Raw genomic sequence first — 18,142 nt, 5'->3', positions numbered from 1 at the left:
ACTCCCTCTAACAACATGGGAGTTCCATGATGACGATCTATAGGATGGATGGACGGACAGACAGACAGACAGACAGACAGACAGACAGAGAAGGTGAGTGTTTGTACATGTATAATAATCGACAACATACATATAGCAAATATCATTAATCACACATTTTTGCCACAAAAATCGTGACATGTAATTTTCACAAAGTCCCTAGTAAGGAAGGAGATTAACATTGTGATGATCCATCACAGATGCACACACGCACGCGCACACGCACGCACGCGCACACACACTCCATCTGCTTAAACAAACAACAGGCTCTAATTCACTGCCAGAACAAGCAAAATGAAAAGCTGAAAATGTATTTTATGTTTTATCAAAGAGTTGGAGACGGGGAGACTACTGCTACTGAACAACAGACACTCTATATAGATATTTAACACTGCTACTGAACAACAGACACTATATAGATATTTAACACTGCTACTGAACAACAGACACTCTATATACTGTAGATATGTAACACTGTTACTGAACAACAGACACTCTATATAGATATTTTCAACACTATTACTGAACAAACACTATAGCAATGATTATTATTATAATATACATTTTAACAAAACAACTTCTTGTTTTAACCAGCTAGAAATATCTAAAGTATATCTCATCTAATTTTAGCTTTTTCTATTTTTTTTGTTATTTCATAGTAACAAGAACGTTTGTAAGGTGAATGCAGCATATAGTTGCACAATGTGGCCAGCAGGTGGCAGTAACGGCATGTTACGTTTGGCAGTGAGTGTATAAACAAGCAGTAGCATTGACTGAAAACCCAACAGCTGTTTAATAAAAAAAAAAACATTCATGATGAATTTCAGCTGAGATGAAAACAACACTTTCTGAGCACTAAACAATAGAACAGAAGGGAGTCCACACAGCACATTTTCACCAATATAAACACCTTCGTTTGACGCAGTGTACATTTTAACAGCAAACACACCATTAGTCTAGTCTTGGTCGACTAAATATCAAAATCTTAAGGCCTATTCAGACTCCAGTTTTAGGTGATAAGGTGACCACCGAAAACTACACCATGGCGTCACTGAGCCACGGTGGTACAGTAAGCGACTCACCGCTCACCCCAACACATCTCTCTGTTTTTACTAAAACTATTGTCTGTCCTGATGAAGGTCTAATCGACCGAAACGTCGCCCTAATAAAGAGCAACATTTTGGTAAGCGTGCGACAGTGTGCGGGACCTTTTCTTAGTTTTTCAAAGATACCCTTTTTACTAAAACTTCAACATGACGTCACTGAGCTGCAGTGGTAAGCGACTCACCGCTCATTGATTGATTTATTAACAGTTTGCAGAATTACAGTACATTTCAAATACAACTCAATACAAAAACTGTTAACTGTGAGTGGACGACACCATAAACTTTAAGCATTATGCTTGTTTACAATAGGGCCCACCATTTTCAATTAATCAAAACATTAAGAGATGTGTGGTTTGTTGAACTGGGTGTGGACTTCGTTGACATTAAGGAAGTATTTACACAGGTACATGGGTAACTTGGTGGTGTAGCGAATCTTGTAGACCAGACCCATTGCAAGATGCTGTAAGGCGCCATTCCAGCCTGTCAAAGTGGGCAGGGGTGAAGGTGAGGCTCACCCCAACACATCTGTGTTTACTAAAACTGCAACATGACGTCACTGAGCCGCTGTGGTAAGAGACTCACCGCTCACCCAAACACATCTCTGTGTTATTACTAACCAAACGGTGGTCACCTTATGAACTAAAACTGTATGAATAGGCCTTTAGTCTTTTTGTGTCTGTCTTAATCAACAAAATTCACACTGGTTTGACACACACACAAAAGGAATCACGGGCATCACGGAATCACATCTAGATGGGCTATTTCACAATTGTCGCCTCTTTCTTTATCATTTGACAATTTCGCTACAGGATCCAGTTTAAGATTTTAATATTTGTTTTTAAGTCTGTAAATGGATTTTGGCACCAATGTATATATCGGAACTTGCAGCTCCCAAATAATTAATAAGGGTCCTGAGGACGACTGACCAGTCACTTCTTAAGATCCCCAACTCAAAGCTGAAATCCCGGGGGGATAGGTCATTTTCCATTGTAGCGCCCACACACACTGTGGAATGAACTTCCAGCTCATGTTAGAGCTTCTCAAACCTTGCCTGTGTTTAAATCACGTCTGAAAACTCACTTGTACTCCCTGGTGTTCGAACATGCTGAGAAGAGTTGCTGTTTCCACTGCCATGTTTTATGTATTGTTGTTTTCGCCCCTTGGTATTTTAGTATTTTTTGTGTACAGCACTTGTTGTTTTAAATGTGCTTAATAAATAAAGTTGATTGGATTGGAAAAGGTCTTAAAAGTCCTTAAATTGTAACCCCCCCTCCCAGTGGCGCCGTCAGGACATAAAAGTAGAAGGACAATATTCGAGATCGAGAGTTGAGACTAGAGAGCAATAATAATAATAATAATGAGTCATCTCACCCATGACCCGGGCGTGAACTTTGACCCTGACGCTGACCTCGTCGTCGGTCTCGCTGAGGAGCAGCGCCTCCTCGCACAGAACTCCTTCCTGTTGAGCCAAGAAGTCACACGTAACCTTATGACCTCCTGGAGAGAGAGAGAGAGAGAGAGAGAGAGAGATTAATTTACTGAAATCTTTTGTCAGTAAGAAGGAAAATGACATTCACAAATTAACTGAATAAACTGTTGCGAAATCAGACTCGTCTGTTGTGTTGCAGTGGTACGTTTCGTATATTCATCTTTTAAATACAAATGTGACTGGTCTGTTGTGTGGCATTAGTATGTTTATGTGTTCATCCGTCCCACTGGGAGGAGACCCCGGGGCAGACCAAGGATGAGATGGAGGGATTACATCGACGCACTGGCCGTGGAAGGCCTCGGGATCCTCCAGGATGAAGTTAACTAATGTTGCTCTGGAGAGGGAAGGCTGGAGCTCTCTGGTAGAGCCGCGACCCAACTTCGGATAAGCGGTTGAAGATTAATGGATGGATTTATTCATATTTTAAATAAAAAGGTGACTGGTGGTCTGTTGTGTTGCATTAGTACGTTTATTTATTCATACGTTAAATACTAATGTGACTGGTCTAATGTTGCACTAGTCAACCTGTGAGTCATGCACGAGAGAGAGAGAGAGAGAGACCCACACACTACTCATACACTTTTTCTACTTGTTAAATGAGGTGAGATTTATGTGCAAATAAACAAAAAAGGCACCAGATGTCGTTCCTCCCGAGAAGAGAATACAAGCTTTACCAGAACTAATATAAACCTCTTAATTTTTGTGTTTTGATGGTTGACTATTTGTTTTTTTGTTTTTTGTTTGTTCTTATAGAGCGGTCCTCTTGAACGGAAGGGCAATAAAAAACATCATAACTCATACTGTTATGCAACAATGTTTTCCAATAAACTTAAACTGGTCCAGAGGGGTCATCTAAACGTCACGGTGGTGTGATCTTCTGGTGCAAAGGTCTTGGGTCAATGTTCTTTTTTTACACAATAAGCTATGTTTGTCTCCTCAAGCCTGAAGGCATGGGAATCAGGAATGGGCCTGTTATAGCGTGTGAAATGTGAGCTTTAGTCATATTCCATTATATTCAAGTGCTTCTGGAGAGAAATTAGGTCACTTTCAGTAGTAGAGTACTGTAGAGGGGAGCTATGCGTGTCTGTGACTGTGCCCAGGTGATGATGGTCGTTGATGCTCATCAAGGAAGGCAATTATGTTTCTGCACTGTCAAAAGTAATGCTACTTCTTTTGCAATGTAGTTAAATAAAAAATGGGAAAAAAGCTCGGGGGAATGGTAATTTCACCGGGAAATATTTTTTTATTTTTTTGTTTAAAATATCATGGAAAATCGTATCGTGAACTTCATATCGTGATACGAATCGTATCGTGAATTGAGTGAATCATTACATGCCTAGTTATAATATATTCAGAGAGCGGATGAGGAGCGCCAGACCCGCCCACCGCTATTCATTTCAATGGAAGTTGCCCAGCCGTTCTGGGAGCTAGGACGGGACAGATGCTGGTGTTATAGCGCCACCCTGAGGCTGGGGTTTGTCTTACCCTCTGGGACGGGGCAGATGTTGGTGATCCGGAGGTGGGGGCTCGGAACCGGAGCGGGACACACGTCTTTACCCAGAGACGGAACCTCTGGCAGAACGAACACTATCTCGTATCTGTGCTGTGTCTTTAAGAAGCCCACCTGATGGGAGAGAGACACCGAGACACACACAGAGTGAGAGAGAGAGAGAGATTATTTATAAAGAAGAAATATATAGCTCTCACTTAGTATTGAGCCCCGAACATCGGCGTGTTGTTCAATCCACCTCAATCTGAGAGAAAAACGTCACGGTGGTGTGATCTTCTGGTGCAAAGGTCTTGGGTCACAATAAGCTATGTTTGTCTCCTCAAGCCTGAAGGCATGGGAATCAGGAATGGGCCTGTTATAGCGCGTGAAATGTGAGCTTTAGTCATATTCCATTATATTCAAGTTCTTTTGGAGAGAAATGAGAGTCACTTTCAGTAGTAGAGCAGTAGAGGGGAGCTGTGCGCGTCTGTGACTGTGCCCAGGTGATGATGGTCGTTGATGCTCATCAAGGAAGGCAATTATGTTTCTGCACTGTCAAAAGTAATGCTACTTCTTTTGCAATGTAGTTAAATAAAACATGTGAAAAAAGCTCGGGGGGGAATGGTAATTTCTCTGGGAAATATTTTTGTTTAAAATATCGTGAAAAATCGTATCGTGAACCTCATATCGTGATACGAATCGTATGGTGAATTGAGTGAATCGTTACATGCCTAGTTATAATATATTCAGAGAGTGGATGAGGAGCGCCAGACACGCCCACAACTAAATAGAATAAAGAACTCACCTTGACCAGGAAGTTTCCGTCGCCGTCGGGCGTTACCATGACGATGGAGTCGTGAAGCTTCTCATCGAAGTGAACGTGGGAGGAGGTGGGGCTACTGCCGGAGGGGGCGTGGCTACTGCCGGAGGGGGCGGGGACAGCGGCCTCCTCTGAGAAACGAACACCCCCTGTCTTTGCCGAACCTGAGGAACGATGTGCGCAAAATATTAATTTAATAAACATTTGGTTCCATTTGTACACTCTCTGAGTTATAGAACCCATAAGGGTCCATTCGGTTCCTAACTATCCTGGAACTCCCTCAAGGACCCCTGGGGGTCCTCGGACTCCACTTTGGGAACCCACTGCACTACAGGATGCCGGGTCAAATGAACCTGGCATCTGGCGTGGACATAATAACATGCCATCTAGATTACATTCTAACCTTTGCATAAACCTGGAAGGTCGTCGAGGCTGCATGGTAAAGTGGTGTTAGTGTAAAGCCCCGCCCCCGTCCCTACTATCACTCCACTCGTCTTAAAATACAAGTTTGTGTGTGTGTTGTATTTGAAGTAAAGATTGTATCTGTGAACAAACACACAAGCACGTAACACGCATGAGCACACACACACACACACACACTCTCTCTCTCTCTCTCTAATAATAGAGGTCATTAAAGAGCTGCTACTTGTTCTGTTTGCCTACTTTCTGATTGGATACGGATTGTGCTGTGTGTGTGTGTGTGTGTGTGTGTGTGTGTGCGAGCGCGTGTGTGCGTGCGTGCGTGAAAGCGTGCAAAAATGCAGTTCACTTGCAATCCACCAATTAATCCAATTAATTGAAATAAGATTGCGATCTAGATTCAGACAACTACTGTATGAGCTCTCATTTTGTGAAGAAGAAAATAAATCGAGATTGGCATTTGAGCAAGAACCGTGCAGCACTATACTTTTAACCAAGAAATAAAATTAGTTTTATATACTGTATTTATCACGCTACTGTAAACCCAATATTAGTTTTATACCGTAATTGTCGGGCAGAAACCTCTATATTATTTTGTTTGTAAATTAACGTCCTACTTGATCACACTACAGCAGTGGTTTTCAACCAGTGGTCCTTGAGGGGGTTCCAGGCTCCAGCCAGGTGCACCCCAGCTAAATGATGGAGAGTTAGTAACCAAATAGCCTGGAACTAACCTATGCTTTCTATGGCATAGGCAGCTCCCGGCAGGATCCGCCGGCAGAAACTGTGCGCAGCTGCTGGACATGATACTAATTAATTAGAGCGACAGAGAGAGAGAGGAGTGTGTGTGTGTGTGTACATGTGTGCGTGTGTGCGTCAATTTAACAAAGGTGCAGACGATCAGAAATCAGCAGAGAGTGATCGACGTTTGTGATACTCTATGCCGTATTGAAGTGGACTCGGACCCAGACTTTTTTTTCTCCCTGGAAATAAAAACGTCTGGGTTTCCGAGGCTAGTAACCAAATGGACCCTTATAGATCTTTAACTCTTGAGAGCGGAAAATGCAACTTTACACTCTCAAAAGTTAATTAATTGGTAAAATTGGTCTGCATCAGTTAATTTATACAAAGTCTGTACACATTTAGAGAATGTAGAATAATTGTTATTTTGATCAACGTTTGCCTGTCATCTCTCCTAATGGTACCAACATCAACACAGCATGGAATTGTGGACAAAATCTTATCCAACGACAACATATTCTTTAGTTTTGGGCCCGAGGGGCTAAATGTCATTGTTGGTCCGTGGTTCAAATGAGAAATAAATAATGGACCTTGAGATGAAAAGGGTTGAAAAAAGCCACTGTACTACAGCATCACAGGAAAGCATCAATAGTAGCACATCCACAAGCTCTTGAATTTCTATCCTGAAATGTAACCGTTTTGGACATGTTTTCACCCAACAGAGACCATATTCTTTATTCAAGTAGCGTAATATCTTTCTTCAGAGCAGCATATACTTGTCTGTTTTATAGATGGTCCACATTATTTCATTTAGTTAAAAGGAGATAGAATGTAGTGTGACTTACTGCGTATGGGCCATTATGCTAGATAACTATTTATACTATACTACTATTTATATTATACTACTTATAATTAATTACACAGCTATCAGACGCTCTTAATCCAGAGCGATTTACAGTGAGCAAGGAAATCACGAGGCAATGCATCTATCATCAGACTAAACATTACATAATACTAGTCGGTATGATGGAAGTTGGAGATCCAACTCAACACCGGGCACTGCACTCCCTGTGGGGGTGAGGAACTTCGATTTACGTGCATTACAGATATTTCTTTCTTTAACATTTATTTATTCAGGGAAGTCAGTTGAGACTTGAGAGCAAGCTCTCTTTTTCAATAACGCCCTGATTACAGTACACATAACATACAATATAAACACAAATACATTACAGGATAAGAAACAATTCAGAGTGAACAAGTACAGCTAGATCTCAGATGGATCCTTACAAGTCTTTTAAAACGTTCAAGTGAAATCAAGTTGTTCAGTTTTAAGAATGATTGTAGACAGTTCCACATGTGAGGTGCATAGTAATGAAAGGCTGTTTTACCCAATTCGGAATTCACATTGGGGATTTCTAACACAAGGTAGTTTTGGGATGTAATAGGCTGCTAAGATATGTAGGCATTTATTTAAGTAAGGCGTTCTAGATAAGTGCAGTGTTGTTCTCATCTCTTAGCCAATGAAGGCCAACCAACCTTTTCATACAACCTACAGTGATGGGTGAGGAACCCCTCTCCAGTTATAAACCTTTTCATACAACCTACAGTGATGGGTGAGGAACCCCTCTCCAGTTATAAACCTTTTCATACAACCTACAGTGATGGGTGAGGAACCCCTCTCCAGTTATAAACCTTTTCATACAACCTACAGTGATGGGCGAGGAACCCCTCTCCAGTTATAAACCTTTTCATACAACCTACAGTGATGGGCGAGGAACCCCTCTCCAGTTATAAACCTTTTCATACAACCTACAGTGATGGGTGAGGAACCCCTCTCCAATTATAAACCGGAGGGCAGAGTGGTAGATTGTGTCGGTGTTAGTGATGGATGACGGAGCTGCATGCATATAGATGATATCACGAGTAAGACGCGCAAACGCGGGAAGCGAACGCAGCTCGTACATATTTGGGTTTTGGACGTGTAGCTGCTTTGGGGACTCCTTATATGGTGCCCCTTTTGTGCCCATATATGGAGCTGAGTGGACCTGGCCCCTTTTGTGCCCATATATGGAGCTGAGTGATTGCTGATGCAACACACTCCATATTTGGATAGCGGGACAGACACACGGACAGACAGACAGACAGACAGACACACACACAGACATGATCTGCTAGGTCTCATAGTTAAGTGCTCACTGCGTTCGCAACCATAGTCGATAACTGATAACATTGTGCTTTGAATCAGCAGCCTATTGTTTGAATTGAAGCAAGCTTTGTTTCGATAGAGGAATGCTAGTTTTGGCTTCAGTTTAGTGATGAGTTGTGAAATGTAGGTTTTAAATGATAGTTTGTCGTCTAACCAGATGCCCAGATATTTATAGATTGAGACTCTTTCAATAGGAGTCCCTTCACTAGTTGTTATGTTAAGGTTTGTTTGAGTGCCATTTGGTTTTATAGAGAAGACAATGAATTTTGTTTTTCCAGGGTTTAAAAGCAGTTTGAGATTGGTGAGGGCCTGTTGAATTTTGTGAAAATCAGTTTAAAGGTTTTGAAAAGCTAGAACAACTGATACTCCACTACATTTATTTGAAAACTTAGTTACTAGTTACTTTGATTATTATTATTACAAAACATACATTAGCCACTTCAGCCCTATATACATTTTGGCCATTTGAAAATAGCCAATGTACAAGCTCACGCATTGTGACCTTGTAGATCTGCTGCTTTCAAAAGATTTTTATACATTTGAAAACTTGAAATGGGACATTACGCATAGCTGAGTACTTTCTACTTTTGGCACTTTAAGTACATTTTGATGCCAATACTTTTGTACTTTTACTCAAGTACATTTTGAATTCCAGACTTTTACTTGTAAGGGAGTAGTTCTACATTGCAGTATTGATACTTTTACTTAAGTAAAACAATTGAGTACTTTCACTATCACTGGTGTATACTCATTGTTGATATCCTACTGTTAGACTGATGATAGGTTCTATATGATAGGTTGATGAATTACCATGTGTTGTAACACTGTTGTTCTTGCTTACTGTAAATCGCTCTGGATTAAGAGCGTCTTCTAAATGACTATATTGTAAATTGTCTCAGACATACATTATACTCCAGCTCCGTCCAAACCTGGGGCGAGCAGAGAGTGAGATGATGAAATGAGAGATTAGATTACACATCCTTGCAGATCTGGGTCAGAGTAATGAGTTCACATGATGTAACATCATCATCATCATCATCATCATCGTGTGGAAGATTGTGCTGCTAAACTGGAGAATGGTACAAATGAGATGATGTGGGGGAGGGGTGTGGGAGGAGAGGGGTGTGCGGAGAGAGGGGTGTGTGGGGGAGGGGAGGGACACAGAAGCCTCATTATGTCATGTGACACGCAGGTCACACACATGGCCAGGCCTGGCTTGACCCGAGTGGCTAGGAAGCATGTTCTGTATACATAATACAGCTTGCTTTGTTATGGTAGTCCATCGTATCCGATGATGACTTCTACTTCTTCTTCTGGTGAGTTTTGAGGTGACTGTGAAGTCCAATCCGAGCGCCACATGGTTTATTGCAGTGAGGGCATATGAAGTCAGTATTAGTTGTGGCCTTGGCTCAGTGATCATCTTTTTCTTCTGGCGTTTCTTCTCCCTCGCCTCACTCCTTTTCAAAACGCTGAAGTCCAGTACGGCAAAGCTGCCTCCATAAAGGCTGTTCTGAGGCAGAGCTTTCCAGCTGGGTGTGCTGTATTCCACACCTCTTCAGTGCTGTTTTGAGCTGGTCCTTATATCTCCTTTGACCTCCTGCAGATCGTTGGCCATGATGTAGCTGACCATACAGCAGTTGGCGTGGAAGCCTGTCCTCTGGCATCCTGATGGTGTGGCCAACCCATCGCAGTTGGTACTGAAGGAGTGTGGCCTCCATGCTCTTGGTGCCGGTTCTACTCTGCTTCGCCTCTAGTCATGTGTAACATTCGCGAGCATGGAAAAGGTGCCGGTGTCTCAGGACCAGTAAATGAAGATGGCCTCCTCGTGACTGTCCCTTCTTGCGGGACGAAGATTTACTATTCTGTGTATATCGGGTTGCAACTCGAACAGGGCTGAGTCAGCCAAAGAAAAGTAGTATGCGGTTGTTGGAAAAGTAGTGATAATGATTAGACCAGCACGCTACAGAGTTGGCTGCCAGAATTGGTTATCAGGCTGTATATAGAACTGGGCCAGCCCAGTTAGGGCCGGGTCTTAATTTTCGGGCCTGTTAAGAACTCTAGTTTTCGCAGGCTGCCGGGCACGGCAACATCTGGAATGTCAGAAAAGGTCAGCTCCATATATGGAGTTTTTTTTTTTTTTTTTTTAACAATATATTTATTGCATTTTTTTTTTTTACCAATAGACAATACAACAAACAAAACAATACACAATACAGACAATACAATTACCCAAAATGAAAAACAAACAAAACAACAACATACAGTACGTACATAATAATAATAATAATGGCACTCGAATGGCAACAATAACAGAGTCAAACAACAAACAAGACCAAAAACAAACAGCTGCAGAGAACAAGATCAAACAATTTCCCCCATTAAATAAGACAAGTCATTAACTGTAATATACTGAATAAACTTTCCCCATATCCTATCGAACATCTTCTGTTTATTCTTCAAAGCATACGTGATTCTTTCCAGAGGAAGACACAATGACAACTCCCTAAACCACTGAGCAATACTGGGTTTGCCTATCTTTTTCCACGATAAGGCTATAGCCCTTTTGGCTTGTAGTAAACATAAATCCAGAAATCTTTGTTCGCTACTCTGAATCTTATGGCCAGGTGGGCAAAGACCCAATAGAAACAGTTTTGGGTCAAGCTCAATATCTATCGACAATATCTTCTGAATCTCCCTCCTCACTTCTTCCCAGAATTCTTTCACTCTTGGACATGCCCACAGACAATGGAAAAGTGTACCTTTGTCCCCACCACATCTGATACAAGTATCTGGAATATCTGCACTAAATTTATTTAGTTTCTCTGGAGTGATATAGACCCTCATCAGCCAATTATAATATGGAGGGTTTTTTAGGTCAGATGTAGAATGTTTCTAAATATAAATTCCAGGTAATATATTCATCATTACTACTCACTCTTCTTTGCAGTGGCCATGTCAGGGACACACGTCCAACGCGGACGGACACACGGACGGACAGACACGGTCACAGTCCTGTCATCTCAGCAAGCCTGCCACCGAACACCCTGAAAACAGAGAGAACACTGTGAAAACAGAGAGAAGAAGACAGACTCACCTGTTTGCATTCATTGAACATAGTATATTTCATAACTCTTGTATAACATTATCGTATGTCCAAAACTGAAAGTAACAGTTTTGGAAAGCTGTTCTCAATATATTGAATTAGTTCAATATATTTATAGAAGCCACATACACATTCAAGCACATTCATTTGACCTCACGTTGTAACGCAAAAACATGAAATGTTGAATATGGAACAACTATATGACAAGGGATGTGTGGTTTAAATAAATTAAAACTTAAATAAAGTATGGTGTACTTCTAGAGGAAGCCCTTATAAGGAGTGAAAGGGCAGCGGTGGCCGGCTTGAGAACCAAAAGAGACGATGATGATGATGTCATCCCAGGACCCAGACTAGCGTGCTGTGGTTGTACCGGTCAGCAATGGTGTAACACTTACTTAAGTACAATTTTGAGGTATTTGTACTTTACTTGAGTATTTCCAATTCCCAGTACTTCTACTCCACAGTCTCCACTACATCTCAGAGGATAGATATATATAAATTTGAAATTCTGAAATGAGACATTCTGCATAATGAGTACTTTCAGTTTTGGTACTTTAATTACAGCACTTTTACTGTACTCAAGTACATTTAGAATTCTGCACTTTTACTTACTACTAACGACAGGGTATATCTATTTTGCAGTATTGATACTTTTACTTAAGTAAAACATTTGAGTACTTTTCCCCACCACTGCCGGTCAGCTCCCAGGTTTGCGTGGGTGCGTGCGTGCGTGTGGTGGTTGAGGGGTTGTCATCATCATAATAATCCCCTCTTGTTTAGCTGTGTTTCCTCGACTGCGTAGTGAGCACAGATTAAGAGAGGCCAGACAGGCACACATGTATTTAGCCCCCTTTAGAGATGATACTGTAATTCAAAAACACAATGTGCTTGAATTATTATTATACTATGAATAGCTCTCTAGTTGCTAGGTGACAGATAAAAAGTAAATTAACCGGAAGTTATAAAGTCTGCCTCCATCCGCTTCAAAGAGACGCTAGCCACTCTTATGCCCAGCGTTGTGTGTTTGTGTGTACCCCTACCCCATAGCGATGATTTGATTGACTGAGCAATGCGTCACATTGTGAGGCATTATAAGCTTGTAGATCAGCTATTTCAGCTTTTCTTTTTTTAAGTATGACATTTTTTCAACATGGAAACGATTATGAGAAAATAATTGTGATTATCGCTGATGATTGCGATTAGATGATTATGTATGCAGGCTTACTTTAAGGCTTAGTCTTAGTAGAAAATAAAAGTTCTACGAACCCACAATTCAGCCCATTCGGCCCTGCTCCAATCAGATGGGATTAACTCATGTCTGTGATCCTTAAAAAGCAGTGGTTCCCAAAGTGGGGTCTGGGGACCCCCAGGGGTCCTTGAGGGAGTTCCAGGGGGTCCCCAGCTAAATGATAGTTTGGAACCAAATGGACCCTGATGGGTCTGTAACTCTGAGAGTGTACAAATGGAACCAAATGGACCCGTTTGTTCCATTTGTACACTCTCAGAGTTACATTAACATTGATTTTACAATATAAATCGGGGGTCCCAGAAATAGAAACGCCATTAAATGGGGGTCTGTAGACTAATGCATGTCAAACTGGGGGTCCTTGAAATTAAACTGGTTGAGATTCACTGCAAAATCTTCTTTTATGGAGGTATATTTTCTAATGGCGGTCCGCGGGCTAACAAGTGTCAATTTGGGGGTCCTTGACATGAAAAAGGTTGGGAACCACTGCTTAAAAGGACGCCTCACTTGTGCTCTCCGTTCAGGTCACCCACCACCTCCCCGACACTGCCCAAGCAGCAGGCCCCATCTATCTACTCTACGGGGCCGGAGCTTCTGAAGTGACCCCTGCCTTCCATCAGGGAGGATCTGATCTGGACGGATCTGATCTGATCCCATTCCCCTCCTGCGATGGGGCCCAAGTCTTCTATCATATCAAACATAATTGTACTCATCTGTTAAACATAATTGTATTCATAAATAGTACTACATTCATGTCTTTAATATCTGTACTGTATACACGCATCAATAAATATCATTGCATTAATTCTGTGTAGTGAGGTCCCTTAAGTTGAAGTGAAGGTTAGACGGAGGTCACGGTTGTTAGAAAGGGCTCAAGTGGCCGGAGAGGAAAATCCACAACAATGAAGCATTATTTAAAGCACATAATTAAAGCACCAACAATACACTCACAGTGTGAACACAATAATTCACATTCCTCTCGCAACAAGCAGCCCTTTATATATTACACATTCTTATCATTCTCTCTTCAACATTTATTTGGTTTTTATTAGCCGATCTTTACACGCTCACTGAGACCTCGAGAGTGCAAGATCTGTGCACTTGTTGTAGATCGGCTACAAGCTAACTATAGCTACAAGATGGGCTTGTACATTAGCTATTTTCAAATAGGAAATAATAATTAAATGACCAAAAGGCATGAAAAAGGATATACTGAATCTAAGTCTAAGTTTCATAAGTGAAACGCTTTTATCAAATGTGTTACAGTAAACACTACGTGAAGCTGACGAAATATATTTGATGCCATTTCTAACTAGTGTTGATTTTGACAGCAAATTTTGGTTTTAGTTTAGTCTTTGGAATGAAACAACTTCATTTAGTTTTAGTCATATTTTAGTCATCTGAAATGTTTTAGAGTTAGTCTTAGTTTTAGTCATCATAGCACAGTTTTGATATTGTTTGTATTTAGTGTTCTTCAATGACAAAAGGTAGTCGAACGTTTTTTTTCGTCATAGTTTTAGTCGACAAAAGCAACACCATTTCTAACCCTCCACAAGTTGTCCAGGACCAGTAGCACTGCTGAAGCTTCATTTCTCCTGTGTGGGGATTCATTGAGTCTTTAAGGCGAGCCGTTTAAGCGTGGTCTGAGTCTCCCAGGTGGTTCGGATCCTCAGGTAAAGAGGACTTGAAACTTACGGATTGGAACATTAACAAAGCTCACTGTCTGGCTGCTAGACATTTAACCATTTCAATCCATCTGAGTCCTTTTAGATTGTAAACTACTTCAATCCATCTGTGTGAATTTTAGATTTGAACTACATCAACTATTATTTTATACTTTGGATATTCAAAATAAGTGCCACTTTGTGAAAAAGAAATATAGACCTATTGTTTTTTAAGTAACTAAAATCTTTGCTTCTGGGGGTCCATGTAACAAGATAGGGATTGTCGGCCGAGTACTATAAATAAATGAAACATGTAGCTAGGTGTAATGTTAGAGACCACAGAAGTGAACCTTTCAAGCCTGTTTTCTCAACTCGCTGTTTTCTGCAAGACATTACTCTATAAGCCATATCTCCAAACCTGGTGGGTCAAACTGAACCAGTATGTCAATTTGAAGCTATGATTCCCTGCTTCCATATGACATGGAAATTCAAAAAAATCCAATGGCAATCCCTCAGTCGAATTTGGTCACATATGATATGATGATGATCTGATAACTTGTAATTTGTAGGATGTGCCAATGTAAGTCAATGAGGAGCATATTTTGAATTATTAATACATTGACATAATAATTAACCTGCAAATACATTGACATATTAACGTGCCTTAACGGTCAACAACACAGTGTGCTGTAGCGCGACCTTTGTCCATGTCAGGAGGAAAGTGATCTATAAAGTGAGGAATGTATTATAAATGTTTTAAGTGATACGTATAGTGATACTGCCATACTGGACACAAAAAGTCAAAAACATAGTTTCGCGTGACAGAGGGTTCAAAGTTCAATGAAAGTTGTGTTATATGGTAGAAAATAGGTCAAATTTACAAATACAAATGACGCTAGTTTTGTGGATGAATTTATTTTTAATTGCGTGACCCTCATTAAATGACCGGAACGGCACCCACAATATTAATCATGGCAGGCATTTCCTACAGCTTTAAATCCAAAAATGTGAACCAACCCTTTAAACTCTAGGGATATCACGATTACGTACACGTAAATTTAAGTTGACGATAAATTGTCACACAATTAATAATATCTACAAGCGTCACAAATTGATGTGTTGTAACTGTAAGCTCGTAGAACTTATACTACTACTTAAAATTTTGAAAAATGTTTGAAAATGTATGGACATTTTTCATCATGGAAACGATTGACGATTATCTCAAATAGTTGCGATCAGGCGATGATGTAATAATTGTGACAGGCCTAACCATTATGAAAAAAATATAACCTTGATGAACCTAAGTATTGATTGATTGATTACTTTATTAGCACAGTAAAGTACAGTTCAATACAAGGTCTGCTAAGAGGATTTAAAACCCAAGAAAGCACTTGAAAGCGTGTTTCCATTGGGGTCCTTTCCTTAGTACTCAATTCACATTAACTTGTGGGCTTGTAAGAATTCGTTGAATTAAACAGCCAGTGTAGGTTTGTTTACTGTCAACTGACTAAATAATGTTGCACATTAAGCTAATTGTGGACCTCACAACAATCATTTTGGGTACACCCTGGGGTCCAGATGACACAGTTTGAGTTATTAAATTCCACAATTAAAACTATTGTGAATTATTAATAAACAATGTTACCACAATATTATGAGCTTGACCACAATGAGGACTTCTTTCTTTCTTTCTTTGAACAATTATTGTAAACTGTGCTTTGGCTCTGAACTAGTTGCAAACTGTTAATAAAGTATTGAACTACACGGTATTTCTTTTTTCAACCAGTGGTCCCACCAGTGGTCCTTGAGGGGGTTCCAGGTGGTCCCCCAGCTAAATGATGATGGGGAGTTGGTAACCAAATGGACCCTTATTAGATCTTTAACTCTTTTGAGTTATACCTCTAGCAGGGTCCACTTGCTGGTTAGGTATAACAACTCTCCTTCATTTAGCATGGGGACCATCTTTCTGGATCCCCCTCAAGGATGGACCACTGGTTGAGGACCCCTGAGTTAATGGTGTCACAGTCATACTCATATTATAATGTATTATTATTATTATATAATGTATCAGATTCATTAAACTTTGAAGCTTACCTTTCTTGCGCAGCTCCAGTCGCCTCCACGTGCGTGCGTGTGTGTGTACGGGCGTGTATGTGCACGCGTGTTTGTTAAACAAAAAGCAAAACAGTAGAGTTGTTGTTTGGGTTGTCAACAGGGTTGTTTCACACACTTATTATTTCCGCATTTGGATCACGTGTCTCTTCTCCCTCAGTCCCTCTTGTGCTGAAATCATCTGTTGATATGATGTGATCGATGATAGTTTATCGGTGTTTCTTCACATTGTTTAAATGTGCCTAAAGAGCGGATTGGTTGATTTGATCGGCCGGTGTCCTGTCTCTTCTCTCTGTGTTCAGTTGAACTGAATATGGCTCTGTGTGGATCAAAGCTGTTGGGAACGGAACACGCCCCCTCAGTTCAATGCGGTTTTTGTGAAATGGCGCCACCTTGTGGGTGGATGCGATTATTTTCATTGGAGTTCAGAAATCTATAAGTCAAAATTAGTATTACCCAAAAAAACATAATATAATGGCTTTCGGGCTAATAAAGGTTATTGTTGTTTTCACACATGTATTTTTTGAGGGGGCCCCTCCTACGCACCGCTTTGTGTGTGTGTGTGTGTGTGTGTGTGTGTGTGTGTGTGCGCGTGTGTGTGTGTGCGCGCGCGCGTGTGTGTGTGTGTGTGCGTGTGTGTACAATTTACAATTTACAATTTACTTGAATTTAGGCATTTAGCAGACGCTCTTAATCCAGAGCGATTTACATTAAGCAAGAACAAAAAAGCAATACATCACATAAAAACATTTATCATGAAACATGCGTATAAGCTAAGAAAGTAACAGTGGAATATCTATAATGATGTGTGTGTGTGTGTGTGTGTGTGTGTGTGTGTGTGTGATTGGTGATTGACAACACTCAAAGCTGGACATAGGCCCTCAAAAAACAGTTGAACATGGTGAAAGTATACACTTGGAGAGGGTACAGCATTTTGTTAAAAATAAATAAAAAATAAGGTATGTATTAGAGCGCGAGTGAAAAACATGTTCGTCCCTGGGTGGACTCGAACCACCAACCTTTCGGTTAACAGCCGAACGCGCTAACCGGTTGCGCCACAGAGACTGTATGCTTTCACGGTGATCATGTGACCATCCTTGTCAACGAGTGAAACTAAATTGTACGTTTTCTAGAGTAGATTGTATTTCTATTTACTTACTTACTTTACTAGTAATGATTGTTGGAGGGTTTAGCTGCAGTGGAACCCCCTGGACCTCACTCAAGGACACATGGAGACCCTCTAGCTCTCCTTAAGGCTATGGACCAGCGCTAGGGGGTCCTCACAGACTCCACGTTGAGCACCAGATAAATTAATCTGTGAAAATGTATTTTCTACTAATGAATGTCTGGAGGCGCTAGCCGCTAGCGTGCTGTTGTAGTTCCTTCACGCCCAGAAACTTGATCGGCATGAAACACAGCCAATGATCAGATGTCCCGCCCCCTGCAGTAAATCCACAGGCCCGGCTAGCTCAGTCGGTAGAGCATGAGACTCTTAATCTCAGGGTCGTGGGTTCGAGCCCCACGTTGGGCTACGTTTTATTTTTTAATTCATGACATTTAGTAAAGATGACCAGAGCTCGTTCTGTAGCTGCATCTAAACACAAAGGATTCAATTCAAAGCGCTTTATTGGCATGAGAAAACATATCCATTCCACAATATCCAATCTATCTACTCCAAAGTAGTGGTGGAAAGTAACTAAGTACATG

At 40.9% G+C, this 18,142-nt stretch overlaps 1 protein-coding gene across 2 annotated transcripts in view; it reads right to left on the bottom strand.

Moving 5' to 3' along the window:
- adisspb (adipose secreted signaling protein b) overlaps positions 1 to 17,667 on the bottom strand; it is an 18,720-nt gene extending 1,053 nt beyond the window's left edge. The window contains exons 1-6 of one of the 2 annotated variants that reach the window (XM_080791838.1): positions 17,599 to 17,667; positions 11,246 to 11,354; positions 4,929 to 5,107; positions 4,120 to 4,258; positions 2,517 to 2,642; positions 1 to 37 (exon numbers count right to left, since the gene is read on the bottom strand). The exon at positions 1 to 37 is cut by the window's left edge and continues 1,053 nt beyond it. In XM_080791838.1, the coding sequence (XP_080647964.1) occupies positions 1 to 37; positions 2,517 to 2,642; positions 4,120 to 4,258; positions 4,929 to 5,107; positions 11,246 to 11,264 (500 nt within the window). In that variant the 5' untranslated portion in view covers positions 11,265 to 11,354; positions 17,599 to 17,667. Of the gene's footprint in view, positions 38 to 2,516; positions 2,643 to 4,119; positions 4,259 to 4,928; positions 5,108 to 11,245; positions 11,355 to 16,417; positions 16,743 to 17,598 lie in introns of those variants that run through there. The other variant, XM_080791837.1, reaches the window with a different exon arrangement.
- Between the last annotated feature and the right edge of the window lie 475 nt (positions 17,668 to 18,142).

The sequence above is a fragment of the Protomyctophum bolini genome (assembly GCF_963924005.1).
Source record: "Protomyctophum bolini genome assembly, chromosome: 20".
In the NCBI taxonomy this organism is placed as follows: domain Eukaryota; kingdom Metazoa; phylum Chordata; class Actinopteri; order Myctophiformes; family Myctophidae; genus Protomyctophum; species Protomyctophum bolini.
This window is presented reverse-complemented; position numbering and strand designations above follow the sequence as displayed.